Source organism: Hyaena hyaena, unplaced genomic scaffold, assembly GCF_003009895.1.
Source record: "Hyaena hyaena isolate Hyena2069 unplaced genomic scaffold, ASM300989v1 scaffold_371, whole genome shotgun sequence".
Classification (NCBI taxonomy): Eukaryota; Metazoa; Chordata; class Mammalia; order Carnivora; family Hyaenidae; genus Hyaena; species Hyaena hyaena.
In genome coordinates this window covers 1,738,115-1,755,349 of record NW_024081003.1, presented here as the reverse complement: position 1 = coordinate 1,755,349, position 17,235 = coordinate 1,738,115, and the positions used below count along the sequence as shown (strand labels likewise).

General features: G+C 37.7%; 1 protein-coding gene across 2 annotated transcripts in view; it reads right to left on the bottom strand.

Moving 5' to 3' along the window:
- Positions 1–17,235, bottom strand: part of SLC16A9 (solute carrier family 16 member 9) — a 53,905-nt gene that overhangs the window by 22,656 nt on the left and 14,014 nt on the right. For both annotated transcript variants that reach the window (XM_039250491.1, XM_039250490.1), the window contains one exon: positions 6,088–6,320. In XM_039250491.1, coding sequence (XP_039106422.1) covers positions 6,088–6,283 — 196 coding nt within the window. In that variant the 5' untranslated portion in view covers positions 6,284–6,320. The remainder of the gene's footprint in view (positions 1–6,087; positions 6,321–17,235) is intronic.

Below are 17,235 nucleotides of genomic sequence, written 5' to 3'. Positions count from 1 at the left end.
GGTACCAAAAGGAAGGTTCAAATCATGTGTTTTGGGATTTCAGTAAAAGGGAGAGCACCATGGGCCAAGAAACTGCACCTTGGCCTGGATGGACTATAAAGTGTGGTTATATCACCAAAAGGGATGAAAACATATTCTAAATGGAAACAGAAACATAATGTGGTTTTCCCAATTTTTAATTATTATAAGATAGCTATGGGTAAGGAATCATGTCCTTTGGGAAACAAATCACCTTCCATGCACTTATTTCTCCTAAAAAGTTTCAAAATCCGAAGAGTGGTAGGATGGCCAGCCATCCTGCACTGAAGCCATAAATAGGCTGACAGTACAGTGGGAAACAAAATATAGCAGTAACCAGACTGTATGCCTGCAGCATAGCAAGAATTCCCTAATAGAGCAGATGATGGGGCCCATGGGAATCTTAGCTCTCTACCCACAATGCAGGGAGCCCAGCAACCTTGTAGGTTCCTCACTCCTTGCTCCTGCTGAGACCAGAATTTTAATTTCATCTCCCTAGAAGAGAAAGGCCACACCCACTCATTTCTTGATCTCAGGAATACTGAGAATGAATAACAAGACTTGCTTGCTGTTTGGTTTGGTGAGATATAGAGAGTACGGAAAGCTTAACCAAAACCGGAGTTATTCTCACTGATCCTGGAAATGCCTAGCACACTGGGAACTGGCCAATATGCAACAGAATCCTTGTAGGAGGCAGAAGTTCATTCCTACTTGTATGAGTTAATCGGACTTGGGAGTAAAATTGTATAGGTATCCTCAAATATAATTCTGCCAGCGCAGAACTCATCCAGCAAGCCCAACTGGCTATAGTGACTGAGGATAGATGTATTGACTCATTATCAATTTGAAGACCTTTGGAGGAATTAAGGAGAAGGGGAGGTACTGTTAAGTCTGCTTAGAGTCCAAAAATATAGAACAAAAGGTCTGCGTGCTGTTTCAGCAACTCCGTTGTCTGAAAAATGGCCCCAACCTTCTTGAATTTAAAGAATGACGTCTAACCGTGCTTTAGCTCAGCTGAAAACAATGCAAGGCCACGGCGGCCCATGAGTTTAGTTATGTTCCATCCCTACTGTATCAGTTACACTTCAACCAGAGAAACAGACCCAGAAGTTTTGTGTTAAAAGATTTATTGCAAGGAATTGGCTCCTGCGATTATGAGACCTGGCTAGGCAAGTATAAAACCCAGTGCAGCCCAACAGGAAGGTCAGGTTGAAACTCTCTGGCACAGGCTGACCATACAGCCAAAACATGGTATTTCTTCTGGAAAGTTCAGTTCTGCTCTTCAGGCTTTTTATAGGTTGAATCGAATTCACCCAAATTGTCTAGGATAATCTCCCTTACTTAAAGTCTGTTGATTATGGACTTTGACACATCTATAAAATACCTTTACAGCAACACCTACACTAGTGTTTGACTAACTGGGGAATGTAGCCTAGCCAGGTTGAAACAGACCATCACACCTCCCAAAGCAATGCCTCCCTCTCTAACCAGATTTACTCTTCCAGAATGGATCCCTATGGTGCTGGCTCCCAGGCCTTTGCATAGTAGTCTCCATATGGATGGCCTGCTCCCTGATAGTCCACCTTGCACAGCCCATCCTGCCATCTGGCCCACCTCACAACCTGTCTCTATAAAACTCCAGACATTGCTTTTCCCTTGCCTTTGTGAAATCTCAAATTATCAGTAAGCCTCTTCTGTCTCTTCTTTGAAACTAAAATCCCTTGTAAGTACAGATGATGTCTTCTGTGTTGGAATCCTGAGAGCAAAGGACACTCTATGGATGTATTCATGTAACTCATGTAATGGTAGTGAGCTTGTATAACCCAAATTCCCAACTTTATTCATTTCAAAGATCAGCTGGATAAGCAAATAATTCAGACAAAAGGAAGAAGTATTTTCTCCTCAATTATTATTATTCTAGTTTCAAAGAGAAGGAATGAAGAATTAAGATTATGAGGAGTGTAAAGTGAAGACATGTATGTCTTACATTGTTTGAGTGTTACTGTGAGCTACCATTCAAATCTCACTTTGCCAGAGACAAGGGGTAGGACTTTAAATTCAAGATGCTTAGGCACAGTCCTAGCAAAGTTTCAGTTTTCCCTCCAGCCCATCCCCCTAGAAATGTCTTTGTCTTTCATTCTGAAAGGTCCCGTTCTTTTGAGGATCCCACAGTTTGGTTGCAATTTCTTGGGAAAGTAATTTTATTTGTGGTGATTCTTGTTCTTTAATAGCTAAAGTTTGTTGAGCACCTACCACATGCCAAGCACCATCTCAATTATTCTACACAACAATCATATAAGATAGTACTTTTATTGTCTCCAATTTAAAGATGACAAAACAGGCTAATCAGGTTAGAGAAACTGGAGCTTGGGTGCCTCTTCTCCTCTTAGAGAATGTCCTTTATCTTGGGCTGCATCTTCATGTAGGCATCCTGGACACTAAACTTGAGGAAAATGATACCTACCTCGGCGCACTGTTGTGACCAATTAAGATCAAGCAAGTAAAAGTGACTGGGATTGAGACAGACACACAAGGGACACCTAGTAAAGTGAAGGGACAAGTACAAGAACATATAATTTATATGCTGCTTGGCAAATGGGCTTACTCTTCTGTGCCTTGCTCATTTATAAAGCTCCAGAGGTTGGATCACAGAACTGAGATTCCTACTATGCCTTCTGTGGACAAAACTGGGTAAAGACAATAACTCATGTTTTTCAGATATAATATGGCCTACCTGCATCAGAGTCATCTCAGGAGCTAGTTAAAAGACTCCCCCTATTCCCACCCTGCTGCACTGATAGGTAAAAAACTGTCTTTTTAGACAACCTTGAGTAATTCATATACAGCCCAGAATTTAAGAGCAAATACACACACACACACACACACACACACACACACACACACGCACACACACACACGCACACACATGCACGTATACATCTATACAGGTATATACATATGTATATATATAAAGCTCATTTTTATCAAAAAGATGTATGAATATAGACATATATTCATATATGTAGAAATTATATTTTATCAAAAAGATGCAAAAACATCCACTTATGTGTTTTTTTTCATCAGAATCAGAGCCACTAGACACTATTTTTCATGTTTTATATGGCATGAACAGTGCTACAACCCAGCAGAAGAAACCCAAGCAGTCCCCTTTACAAGTAAGTCAAAGCAAATCACACACTGGAGAATTACAATAAAGTGCAAGATTAAAATCTAAGTCAAGAGGGCTTAGGCTAGTGGTAGTTCCCAACTGAAAATTACTTTTTAGGCTTTAAAAATATTCACATATGTGGGCTTCTTCATAGACCAACTGAATTAGAATGTCTGAGGGTCAAATAGAGGTCTTTAGATGCTAAACTATTTCTGCAGATGATTCTAACTATCTTTCTGGTTAAGAACCAGATATGGGTCGCCAACATGAGATCTACTTTTCCCATTTCCAAGATAGTATTAATCTGTTTTTCTCTGCAGAACAAAGTTGTCAACAAAAGGCTGATGTGGCTCACACATGCTAGACACATCTTGCTAATACTTTATTACCATTGTTTTCAGGATCTGTCTTTTAATTTATGCTATGAGGAGCCAAGGGAGGCCAACATCACATGTTCAGTCGACACACACCTATAAAGTGCACACACACCTATAAGTGGTAGCTCTTCAGCCATCATTTCTTTCCTATCACTTCCTCATTGTCAAGACCTCTTGTCTCTTTATTCTATGTTCATCTTCAAAGGGTTTGATTAGCTGGTGCAAGTGCCTCCTTGTCTAGCTGATGGCACTGAAGTTAAGTGACGTACACAGGGTAACTCAGCTAACTAATCTTAGTGCCAGGACTTGAATTAACTTCCGACTTCAACCCAGTGCTCCCCCTAGTACTTGTTCTCTCCCCTGGACTTTGGTGGGATGCTCTATTTCCCCAGCCCTGCAAGCAGAGCTGACTTCAGGGCTTGAGGGCCACATAATTGATTTACGGCTCTGGTGTTGCTGTCTTAAAGTTCTTAAGGTTTTTTTTTTTTTTAAGTGTTTTTATTTATTTCTGAAAGAGAGAGACAGTGTGAACAGGGGAGGGTCAAAAAGGGAGAGAGACACAGAATCTGAAGCAGGCTCCAGGCTCTGAGCTGTCAGCACAGAGCCCAATGCGGGGCTCGAATCCACGAATCGTGAGATCATGACCTGAGCCGAAGTCAGACACTTAACCGACTGAGCCACCCAGGAGCCCCAGGATCAAGAACTTTAAGTTCTTAAGTTTTAACAAGGGCCCCTGCATTTTTATTTTGTACTGGGACCTGCAAATTATGTAGCTGGTCCAGCTGCAAGTTAATGGGGCAGCTCCTGGTCCTTGAAGCAGTGGGAAACTGGAGAAAGTGCCGAGCTGCCCTTCAGACCACCAATGCCCCATCCATCCCTAAGGAGCTATTATTAGCTTCTCTGAATCCTCAACTCTCACTTGGATGGACTTAGTGACAAAATCTGTCCTCTGAGTATGTGCTAATTGAGATATCATTTCAATTGTCCTTTGACCCTTGCTGGAAGACAGGGTAATTACCTTTCTGTTTAACTTAATATTTGCTAATAGAAATGGTGACTAATTGGAGAACATTTAAAAATAAATTTTCTTTTTTGTGCAGATAATTTTCTAGAAATCAATACTTGCAAGCTCCTTTATTAACATATCAATTATCACCCATTTGTACTTTGACAGCTTTGCAAATGATCCACATTTTGAAACACTCTTTAAAACAAATCTTGAGCAAACTTTTCCTGTTTCTCCTGAGCTCATAATGACAGTATTATTTTCATTTGTTTAGTTATGTTTAGTTATCTTATCCGACATGCCCACAATATCCAGTACTGTGTTTTCACGTCTTGCTTTTGATTTAACAGGATAATACATCAATTGGAAACAAATGTTTTGGGTTTGTTTTTTTTTATCTTAAGAAGTCCCCTTTAGTGATTAGAAAAGACAATATATTTAAAAGAAGGAACAGCTAATGCAGTTTGTGTTCACAAAATCCTTTCAAAGCTGAAAATTACCCTACAAATCACCACATTCAATGTCCTTATTTTCTCCTTATACGCCCATGATGTCCTTATATCCCCACAGAATAGAGATTGTGATTTGCTCAGTGATCCAGGTCAACCTCACAGCACACAGGAAAAGACTCCAGGAATACTGACCCTAAATAAGTCACCATCTTAGCACAACTATGCTTACATAGTTCCAAGTAAGTCAGATCGATGGTCACTAAACATTACTGCAGATTTCAAACTATTACTCCAGAAATGGAAGCACCATAATGATTTTCGTCCTTTAAAGGTAAATGAAAACACCTTTACTGTTCTTTCTAGAGATGAATCTAAAGATTCATTTGAAATTCATTCTAAAGATTCTTTCTAAAGAAAGAATCCTTATTCCATCATATGTAAACATTTATCAAGAATATTACTTTTGGAGATATTATACCAATACAGATGTGGTACCACATGTGTATCATACATTACACCGAGTTAAAATTCTGAATGTCATCATTGTGAGATGGGACTATCCTTTGGCACGTCAAATTTTTCTCATGAAGGTGACACAATGTAGTTCACGCAATTTGCTCACAATGTACCTGAATCAAAGAGGAGCAATTTCGAATTGGACAGGAACTGTTTATGGGACGGTGAACATCGTGTGGTCCTTTGCTCACCAGCATACACTGAACGCACCTGGATGGATGCCTTCATCTCCCTGTATCATTCTTACTCATGGAAGCATAGGTGTCTCTCACTAGACTGAATCTTTTAAGGAAGGTACAGTGTGTTTACTGCTCATCTTTTTATATCTAGCAACTAGCACACTGCCTGGCACATAATGGCAAATAAACAAATCAAGAAATGAATGCATATCTTATGCATTCTTGTACTTTCACATAGATTTATTATAATCTCAAGGAAGGCAGGAAAATATGTGATACTTAGCCTCCTATGCCTTGCACAGTTTCAGTGATGCAACAAATCTAATTAAATGATAAAGGAATTAGGAGAAGCATAAATTTATCCACTTACTTGCAAGCAAGCCAACTCCACTTGCAAGGGATCCGACCCAGGCTGTTTTTCCCTTTCCTTCACTGAAGGCATCCAGCCATTCTATGTACAAGACTCCAACAGCCAACGGTGATCCGTAACACAAAAACTGAGTGAAAAAGGAGACAAGCACGATCACCCAGCCCCATCCACCATCAGGTGACTTTTTAAATTCCATCGTAAGGTGAGATCAAGGAGGTGTTCCTCTGTAGGGGCTAAGCAGAAAAAAAAAAAAAAAAAAGGAAAAGAAAAGCATATTTAGAGTGTGGTGGGGCACAGTATTTTGGATTAAAATTATCTTCTAAATTAAATAAAAAGCTTCTCTACATGGAAAAGCAGAAAAATCACTGAAATATCAAGTTAACTTTAAATTTTGTACTGATGATTTGAGTAAGTAATACCTCCACATGGTTCAAAAAAATTTTTTTAATTATAAAAAGGCACAGAGTGAAAACCTTGTCCCCATTCTCCAGGTTTGGTTTCTTGTCACATGTTGGATTCCCCAGGAGGCAGACTCTTAGTAAGAAGGAGGTTTATTAGGACTGTTCTCTTCCTATGGAAGGTAATAAGGGAGAGAAAGAGTAAGCTGCCATGTAGTGTTAAGGAAGAGAACTTCTAAAGCTGGGATGGGCCTTCAGAGTTGCCCTGAGTTGGGCATGGACAGTTGGCCTGTTATACCCCATATTGATCTTTCAGTGGATTTGAACCATTCAAGAATAGTGCATGACCTTAGGTGAGGCCATCACTCCCATATGACTGTCAGCTGAAGCCCCTGCTCACCCCCGCTTCCCTTGGCCAGCACTCTCAACATCTGGGGTAAGGAATCTCTCATTCCCAAAAGGGGTCTGGAGGGAGAAATTGGCAGCACGTCGCCAGATCCACCAACTTAAGTATCCTCCCAGACTTCCTTCATGAATATACAAACAAAACCAAGCAAATAGTCTTAGATTTCCCTCTTTTTGATAAAAAGTAGCATATTGTACAATCTATTCCAAACCTTGTCTCATGTACTTAACACTCCCAAGATTTTTCCCTGTCAATACACAGACAGGATCCTTTGTCTTTTTTTTCTTAATAAACACAAAGTATCTCACCATATGGCTGCACACTTGTTCGTTTATTTATTTATTGAATAGGTACAACATTTATATGGTTCAAAATGAAAAATAAGGACCAAGGTATACAGTCCACACCTATTTCCCACCTGACTCCCATATCATCCACAGGAAACCAATACTTCTTTCTTTTATATCTTTCTAGAGTTGGTTTATGCATACATCACTCACTCAAATATAGATTTTCTCTATTGTTTATACAGAAAAAAATCATGCTGTTTTCACTTGACAAATATTCTGAAGATCTTTCACATTAATGCATAACAACCTTCCTCATTCTCTTCTTTGTGCTGCATTGTATTTCAGTATAGGGCTTTCTCTTAATTCAACCCTGTGACTTACAGTGAAAAACAATGCTGCAATGAATAATCTTACATATACGTACACCTTTTTCTATATATGCATATCTGTTAGATAAAACCCAAATGAAGAATTGCTGAGTCAAAAGGTAAGAACATTGTATCAGTAACTAGTATTACAAAATTGACATCAAAGGACAGCAATTTTGAGTGTGTCATAAAACTTTTGGATTTTTGCGCATTTGGTAACTGTAAAACAGTATTTCATTATAGATTTAACTTGCATTTCTCAGCTTTCTGAAAGTTGTGTGTCATTTCATAGACCAAGAGTCATTTGTAATTCCTATTTAATTTTTGGGTATATATGGGTATATTTCTGTAATTTCCATTCTGTTCCATTGATCTACCTTTCAGTCACTATTACCATGAGAATTTAATTACTAAGTTTGAGTTACATTTATAAATTGGTTTAAGGAAAGTTGACCCTTTTGTGATGTTGAGTCTTTCCATCAAAAACATGGTGTGCTTCTCCATTTGTAGATATTAAGTGTTCTTTATGTTTAAAGTTTTCCCTAATATTTCTTTTTATTTTAAGTATTCTACCCTTTTTGCTAATGTTATAATCAGGGTTATTTCTTTGTTTTGTTTGTATGTGTAAAAGTTATTGATGTCTATATGTTAATTTTGTATCCCATTACCCTACTAAATTCTCTTGTTTGAGGTAGATTTTTGGATTATTCTCTTGAGTATATACAATGTATAATACAATTAAGTTACACAATCATCTACAAACAGCAATAATTTTATATTCTTATTTTGAATTTGTATACTTCAAATTGACTTCTTTTGTCTTTGCATCTAACAGGGCATACAGAATAATGTTAAATAATAAAAGTATATGTCTTTGTCTGGTTCCTAACTTAGTTAGAATACCTTCAAATGTCAAGGTGCTGCCTTTAGGACTTAGATTGATTTCTTTCACAAAGAAAATATTCACATTTCTCTATCTGGGTGTTATTATTAAAAATGCTTACTACATTTTATCAAACACATTTCTGGTGTACAAGGAGATGATTATGATTTTCTCCATATAACTTTTAATGTAATAAATCTGTATTTTCTACTATTGATCTTTGAATTACTGGATTAAATTTTCCTGGGTTCATGCATTATTTTGATTATGTCAGTCTATTTGCGGGACAAGGAAAGGGTTTTTTAAAATTAATTAATTAATTTTGAGAGAGAAAAAGTGTGTGTATGTGCACATGCATGCAAGAAAAGGGCAGAGAGAGAGGGTCAGAGAGAACCCCAAGCAGGTCCTGCACTGTTGGTGTGGAGCCTGATGCAGGGCTCAAACTCACAAACCGTGAGATCATGACCTAAGCTAAAAATCAAGAGTCTGATGCTTAACCAACCGAGCCACCCAGGACCCCTACAGAGGAAGAATTTTTAAATTGATAAGTGAGATATCTTTTTTGTTTTTAATTTTTACTAGGCTTTGGTATCAAAATAATATTTTAAAAGAATTTGAAAATATGACTTCTTTTGAAGATCTGAAACAATTTACATGGCAATGGATTTAAAGGCCCAGGCCTTGACCTCTCTGCTCCCAAGAGGGACTCCCACTTAATGATGCATGCTTTCTATGTCACTAAATCATGTCAGGTTTACAGTTTCAACAGAGTCTCCTTTGACCTCAGATTTTTCCAAGCCATTCCATTGGCTGTGGTTTTATCAAATAATAGAGAAAGATAGTAGAAAATATCATTCATCCATTCACGCACATCTCTTATTAGATGATGGAGCACGTGACTACCTTAAGAGAGTCATAGTTACACTCATCAATTTTTCTGGGATTCACTGAATTTCTTCACTTTGACATTCAGAATGCCAGGCAAAAATCATGTCATGACCTGCTATGGGTCTTTAAAATATACAAATTAGCTTTCTGTACTTCACAACTGAAAGAGGTTACAATTTATACACAGAACTGTAGAGTCTAAAAGCCAGTGTCTCAGACCAAATAACTGTGTTAGCAGACAGAATATTCCCAATTTCCAAATATCTAAGTCCTTTGAAATAATCAGCTATGTCCCTTCTTCAGAAGTCAACTCTCTCCGGTACCAACTCTACTGTAAAAGCAAACAATATCATTTTGGTCCTTCTCATGACAATTTAGTCCATTGCAAATTCCTTGTTCAAAATCCCTTTTAAAGAAAATATAGTCTTAATTGCCTAAACCAGATTAATATAGGATAGCAACAGCCAAACATCTAAAAAGACTAAAAGGCTGCATAAGAACAAATGCATATAAAATTGTCCTTCATTTAAATCTTCAAATTATCGCACTTCAGGAAAAGTACACATTTATATAGGCAAAGCACCAGAATCATGAAGAGAGCCAGTATTTTCTGAAGGGTTAGGGAGGTAAAAGGGTGAGGAGTATCTCCCTTGCCAGTTTGCAGACAGAAGTGCCTTTATACACAAAATACCTTGGCCTTGGTTTACTTTGCCTTGCCTTGGGTGACATTTCAACACACAGAACAGGAGCCAGAGAAATTCTTCTCACAGTAAATATTTGGGAGAACAAACCTTTGAAATACAAAGCTCCCACGTATATCAACTCTGACTAGAAAGACAAGTTTTTATAAAGAGTTGGCTAATAGCTTCTAACTTTTAATTGTCTCATAGTTTGATGTACATGTAGTATAAAGAGAACATGGTGGAAAATACCATTTAGTGATGCTTTGTTTTCTTTCAGGGTAACTGATACCTTCCCCTAGAGTTTTCTCTATTCCTTAAGTGTTTCTCCCCTGCTATTTCTCTGACATTGTATATTCTGCAAGGTGATTTCACAAATAAACTAATCTTTATTTCCCCCTTTTGTAATAGTACCCAATTTCCTTGGGGAGACTTGGGTCTTTTCTATGAGTGGAGAGTTGGTAGGACTGTTGGTTAAGGCCCTTTGATCTTCACCCATAGAATAGTATTTGATCCAAGCAAAGCAAGCAGGACCTATTTCCTAGGACTCTGAATTTTGACCGAAATGCTATAAGGAAATATATATTTGAATTTTACTGATTCCAATGGCAGTACATTGAAGAGACCCTCTATCAGTTCCTACCACCTTGACTACCTTGGGGGATACCCTAGGTGGGTTCCTCCAGCCTTTCATTTCACTATATGAACAAACCCAGGAAATTATTTTGTTAACTTGTATTTGTTTCTTTTACTTGGAACAGAATAAACAAATTTGAGTATGAAGTAATTTCAAGTTGATTATTTTACCTTTCTATACACCACTTGATCCCATTTGGGCCAAAGGGTAGGTTTAGGAGTACAGTCTGTGACCGCATAATACAGGAAATATAGAATATACCATATCTTCTTTTCCTGAAATTTCTTATTATCCCTCCTTCTTCATGCCTTACGATTCAATATGATGATAAAATCTCTTCTCTGGCATTCTTTTAAATAAAAACTGCAAATTAACTGAAATTTCCTTCTAAGCCTACTTATACTAATATTTACAGAAATACAGCATTATAAAAGTGATCTTTATTCAACAAGTTTTATGATCTCTTCAAATTAAAATATATTGACTAGATACCAAGGGAAGGCAGAAGAAATAGAAAGCATGGCCTTTGCCCTCTAGGAGCTCATAAACCAGTTAGGAAGGTAAGATAGCATGCCAGGTAAGAAGGCAAGGTAGGAAGGTAATAATGGGTGCCAAAGTGGTGGCTGGATGTGAAATGATTGGGAGTCAGAGGGAAAGGAAAGCAGAAGTGGAAGGCTCTATGAAGTAGGCTGGTCCTAAAGAACAATGGAGATTCAGGAAAGCATGGCTCTGGCAAGAGAAACAACATGAACATGGGTGTAGAATCAGGATAGGTCTGTTAAATTTGGTGGAAAATAAAGAAGGCAGGTCATAGAGGGATCACAGAGGAAAATAAAATTGGAAAGATGCTATTCTCAGTTGAAATGTAAGAAGAAAGTGTCTCAAGAAGCCTATACTTATGATGACAAGATAAGATATTTTTTCATACTTTACATAATAAATGCTGGCACTAGTAGCCCACTTATATTATCTAAGCAATGGATTTGTTTTTTGCTCTAAAAAATAACAAGATCTGTAAGTATCAGAAAGTGTTGTTTTATTTGGACTAGTGTTCCATGAGTATACTCAAAGTTTGGGGCTCTTAATCATAAATCTGTATAAAAATATGCTTTTGGAAACACACATTCTGGTATATGCTAGTACATTCTTTGAATTAGTGGAATCTTTTTTAACCAGAGTGTTCACAAACCCAGACTTTGCATGATAAGGCATCCTATGAAACTCAAAATTGCAAGCCATTCTGAGAGACCATTTAAAGAGCATAAAATTTAGGGGCAGTTCTGTCACAGTACAAGATCTAATAAAAGATTATAAAATTAACTTTAACTTATAATTTAAGTGTATATCTTATTTTTAACTTGAACATTTAAAGTTTTTTTAATGTTTTATTTATTTCTGAGAGAGAGAGAGAGAGACAGTGTGAACAGGGGAGGGTCAGAGAGAGAGGGAGACACAAAATTAGAAGGTTCTGAGCTGTCAGCACAGAGCCCGACATGGGGCTCGAACCCACGAACGGTGATATCATGACCTGAGCCGAAGTCAGACACTTAACTGACTGAGCCACCCAGGCGCCCCTTAACTTAAACATTAAATATGTTCTACATATTAGAAAACCTCCTTGGAGTGGAGAGAAGATAGCATGAAATAAAACTAATCATAATAAGATACCATTACTCAAGCAAATTAGATAAACGTAGCATGAAGGACAGCAGATATCTTAAAGCTAGAGTTTGTTTTATGAAAGTGCAAATTCCAGACCACTTTCTTTGAAAAGTGAAAAGTCTACATTTTACTGTTGATTTACAAGGTGGCTAAATCCCAATACTTTATGCATTTACTTCTGCTCAAATAATGCCAATCCTTTATTATTTCCTCAAGTCTACACTGGCTAAAAATGTCTATTCTCCACATATAGAATGCCAGAATTGCATATTTGACATTTATGAACATTCAGTGTTGACACAGAAGTTTTCTGTCCTTGAGGTGTATACATACATATTATACTATTTTTTGCCAAATTGAGAATAATTTACTATTGACCTTCTTTTCAGTTGATGGTCCCTCTTGCCTCCAGCCCCCCTCCCCCATAATCATTCTCTAATAACCCTTTTTGACTGTTACCTATATCTCACTAAAGACTCCTAGGTACATTTTTCACTTGAATCATAGGAGGTATAAACAGAACTTTTTAAAAAATCTCAACCACTGCCAAATTACCTGGTCCTGAAGTACTTTACTTTTTTTTTTCTTCTCTTTTTTTCTCTTTTAAATTCTAATTAGTTAACATACAGCGTAATATTAGTTTCTGGTGTACAATATAGTTATTCATCACTTCCATACACCACCTGGTGCTCATCACGAGTGCTCTCCTTAATCCCCATTGGCTATTGAAACCCTCCCCCAACCCCGACCACCACCCCTCTGGTGACCATCAGTTTGCTCTTTATAGTTGAGAGTCAGCTTCTAGGTTTGCCTCTTTCTTTTTTTCTTTAACCTTTCCTCACTTGTTTCTTAAATTTCACATATAAGTGAAATCATCTGGTATTTGTCTTTCTCTGACTGACTTATTTCACTTAGCATAATACTCTCTAGCTCCATCCATGTCATTGCAAATGGCAAGATTCCATTCTTTTTTATCCTCTGAGCAAATCCCATCAAGCACTTTATTTCAATTAAGGGCCTAGGATCATGTGATTACATTGGGGGGCGGGGATAGTTGATTCCAGGTTAATTTTGTCTTGACCTGGTCATCTATCAAGTGTGTCAAAAGTTGAAACCGTCCTGGGCTTTGTGACCTTCCTTCAGTTACATTTATGCTATCCTGTTAAATGGAAGGTTCGAAACCACAGGCCAAGCTGAGGAAAGCTGGAACCCTTGTTCTGGTGCTGCTGGTGGGGATGAAAATGCAGCAGCCACTCTGGAAAACAGTTTGACAGGTGGGCATTAATATGGACTATCAAGGGCACAAGATTTCTTTTTGAGGTAGTGAAAATGTTTTTAAGTTATTTTCTATGGTACAGTTTGCACAAGTCCTGAAAAAGTTCCATGAAACTATATATATTAAATAGGTGAAGTTCAGGGGCATCTAGGTGTCCAACTTCAGCTCAGGTCATGATCTCATAGTTTGTCTGGTTCGAGTCCTGTGTCAGCCTCTGGGCTGGCAGCTCGGATCCTGGAGCCTGCTTTGGATTCTGTGTCTCCCCCTCTCTCTGCCCCTCTCCTGCTTGTGCTCTGTCTCTGTCTCTCTTTCAAAAATAGACATTAAAAATGTTTAAAATAAATAAATAGATGAACTTCTCCACAAAGCTGTTAAAGTAAAACATATTCAAAAGCTACTGGAAATGATGTTTTGGTTCTGAATCTACTGTGGGTAACAAGTTTATAAACTACAGAGCAGATCTATTGTGCCAGAAGCAGTTCTAGCACTGATTGATACTGCTCTTTCCCTCCTGTGACATTTGCCCTTCCAAACATGTATTACGCATCCTTCACCACTGTCAAGGGATGCTAGGAATTGAGAAAAATTGGGACAAATTCTCATTTAAAAAAATGCAGGCAAACAAATCATTCTTTGTGAAAATAAAAAATAAGCAAATAATTATTTGGGAGTTCTAATAAAAAATATCCTTTAACATACACAGATAGTCATAATTCAAATATACATTAATTCAATTCCATTTAATGGGAGACAGGCCGCATAGAGGCCGTTCAGGTGTACAAGTAACCAGAGCAGTCACTGGTGCTTGAGTCTGCCTCTATCACACGACACTCTGCTGGTACTTTCACTTTCCTGTTTCTCAAAGAGCTGCGTTCCACAGCGCGTGTTGAGTAAAAAGTGCAGCATGTGCAGTCACCACTTGCCAAAGAGTCAACATAGCTATGACTGCTTGTTGACCATTTAGGAGTAGCATAAAGCTTTAAAACAGTGTCAGGTCTCTCTGAGTCAAAGATATAAACTTCCAAGTGAATCTGCTCCATTTGTTGTTTTGGATATTAGTAAACACGGTCACACTAACACCAGTGTTAGTCCTTTAAAAGTTATAGTAACTGGATTAATTTTGTGACTTTTCCAATGATATTTCATAGTGAGTACAGTTTATGACTTCTCTTCTGAAGCAAAATAAGCTGTTATAGATCAATGTCATTTTTAAAGGAAAAGAACCCCCACTGTCCTTCTTATAAACTATTAAAACTCTTTGTAAAATCATACTGAGGTATCCTTGTTTTATGTAAATATATATATGTTTATATTTATAGACACATATCTACAATTCTGTAAGCATTTTCCACAATACGACATTGCTATAACAAGAAGTGAACTCCAAATAATAATTTTTGTATGACTGTGAATCCAAGCGTGGTGGCCTTAATAGGACTGTCTCAGAAGTCATTTCAGACTTCTGGTATACTAATATTGAAGGAAAAAAAGCCACAGTGAGGTTAAATAAATTAATATATCTGTTTGAAGATACAGTTTAAAAATTAAGGCTATCAGGGGCACCTGGGTGGCTCAGTCAATTGAGTATCCGACTTCAGTTCAGATCATGATCTCGCAATTCGTGAGTTGGAGTCCTGTGTCAGGCTCACTGCTGTCAGCCTGTCAGTGCAGAGCCTGCTTTGGATCCTCTGTCTTCCTTTCTTCTGCTCCTCCCCTGCTTGCTCTCTCCCAAAAATAAATAAATATATTTTTAAAAATTAAGGCTAATAGCCAAAAAAGTGGAAACAACCCAAATGTCCATCAACTAACTAATGAATGGATAAACAAGATGTGGTCTAGCCACACAATGGAATATTAGTCAGCAATAAAAAAAGAATGGAGTACATGGGGTGAGGAGTGGTGGCTCAGTCAGCTAAGTGTCCAACTCTTGATTTTGGCTCAGGTCATGGTCTCACACTTCGTGAGATCGAATCTCATGTCAGGCTCTGTGCTGACAGTGTGGAGCCTTCTTGGGATTCTCTCTCCCCCCCTCTCTCTACTCTGCCCCCACTCTCTTTCTCTCAAAATAAATAAATAAATAAATAAATAAGCATTAAAAAAAGGAATGAAGTACAGATACATGTTACAACATGATGAACCTTAAAAATATGCTAAATGAAAGTAGCCAAACACAAAAGACTACATATTAGATGATTCTCATTTATATGAAACTTCCAGAATAGGCAATCTATAGAGACAGGAAGTAGGTCAGTGGTTGCCTAGGGCTAGGAGGTTTGGGAGGAAATGGGAAGTGAGTGTTGATGGGTATGCAGTTTCTTTTGGGGTTGATGAAAATGCTTTAGAATTGATTATGATGAGATTGCACAAGTCTGTGAATATACTTAAAACAAATAAACTTTAAATAGATGCATTATAAGGTATGTGAATTATATTTTAATAAAGTTGTTATTTAAAAATTAATGGAAACCCTAATTGTATGCATTTGTCAAAATTCATATTATACACTTATAAGTATTAAATTTTACTTGATGTAAATTTTGCCTCAATAAAGCTGACTTTACAAAGGAAAATATTAATTCTATAAACACACACATGGATACAATGACCAGATGTATGGCCTGATTTGGAGACAAATTCAACAATATTTGTATGAGATTTTTCATCTGTGTGAGGCCCTTCCCCAGGTCAATAGTCCTTCTCCCCACCCATGTCACACACACTCCCCAACACATATGCCCAGACTTTTAACCTAGAAACAGGTTTATAGTAAGGCAATGAAATCAGAGATGATGTGTTGCTTACTTCCTTTGTATGGTAGCTCTCTGAACAAAGGAGTGATAGATAGCAAAGCTTCTTTCTGCTCAGGTGCAGGAATGACCACACATCATAAAAAAAGAATCTAAGCAGTGAAAATGAAACATAAATTCAGGGTTTCTGAAACACATCAGTGATGTTTGGATGCTTTGTGTATGTACACAAGAAGGCCGTAAAGAAAAAGACATGAAGCCAAGTTAACATTTTCAACTGCCAGATAGCTTCTCTTATTCATCTTAATTTTACTATGAAGATGGAGTAGGGAGGAAGAGACAAATTTTTCTAGTATCTGGTTCCAGAATTTTAGGAATTTAGTAATGGTTAAGACCATGAAATTTATTGTTTTTTTTAAGTTTATTTATTTATTTTGAGGGGTGGGGGAGAGCATGCACACAGGGGAAGGACACAGAGAGAATCCCACGCAGGCTCCCCACTGTCAGCATGGAGCCTGATGTGGGGCTCAAATTGTGAGATCACGACCTGAGCCTAAATCAAGAGTTGGACATTTAACCAACTGAGACACCCACATGCCCCTATCATGAACTTTGTTATTAAATACATATATCTGGGTTCCAATCCAGTCCATGCTAATTACCATGTGGTTTTGAGCCAATTACTTAATGTTTCTAAACCACACTTTTCTTATCTTAATATGGGATAACAGTGAACTTCAAGTGCAAAGCTCAGTGCCTAGCACACAGTAAAAAGTTTTAATAAATGTTAGTGGGGCACCTCTGTGGTTCAGTCGGTTAAGTGTGGGACTCTTGATTTCAGCTGAGGTCATGATCTCACAGTTTTAAGATTGGCTCTATGCTAGGTATGAAGCCTGCTTAAGACTCTCTCTCC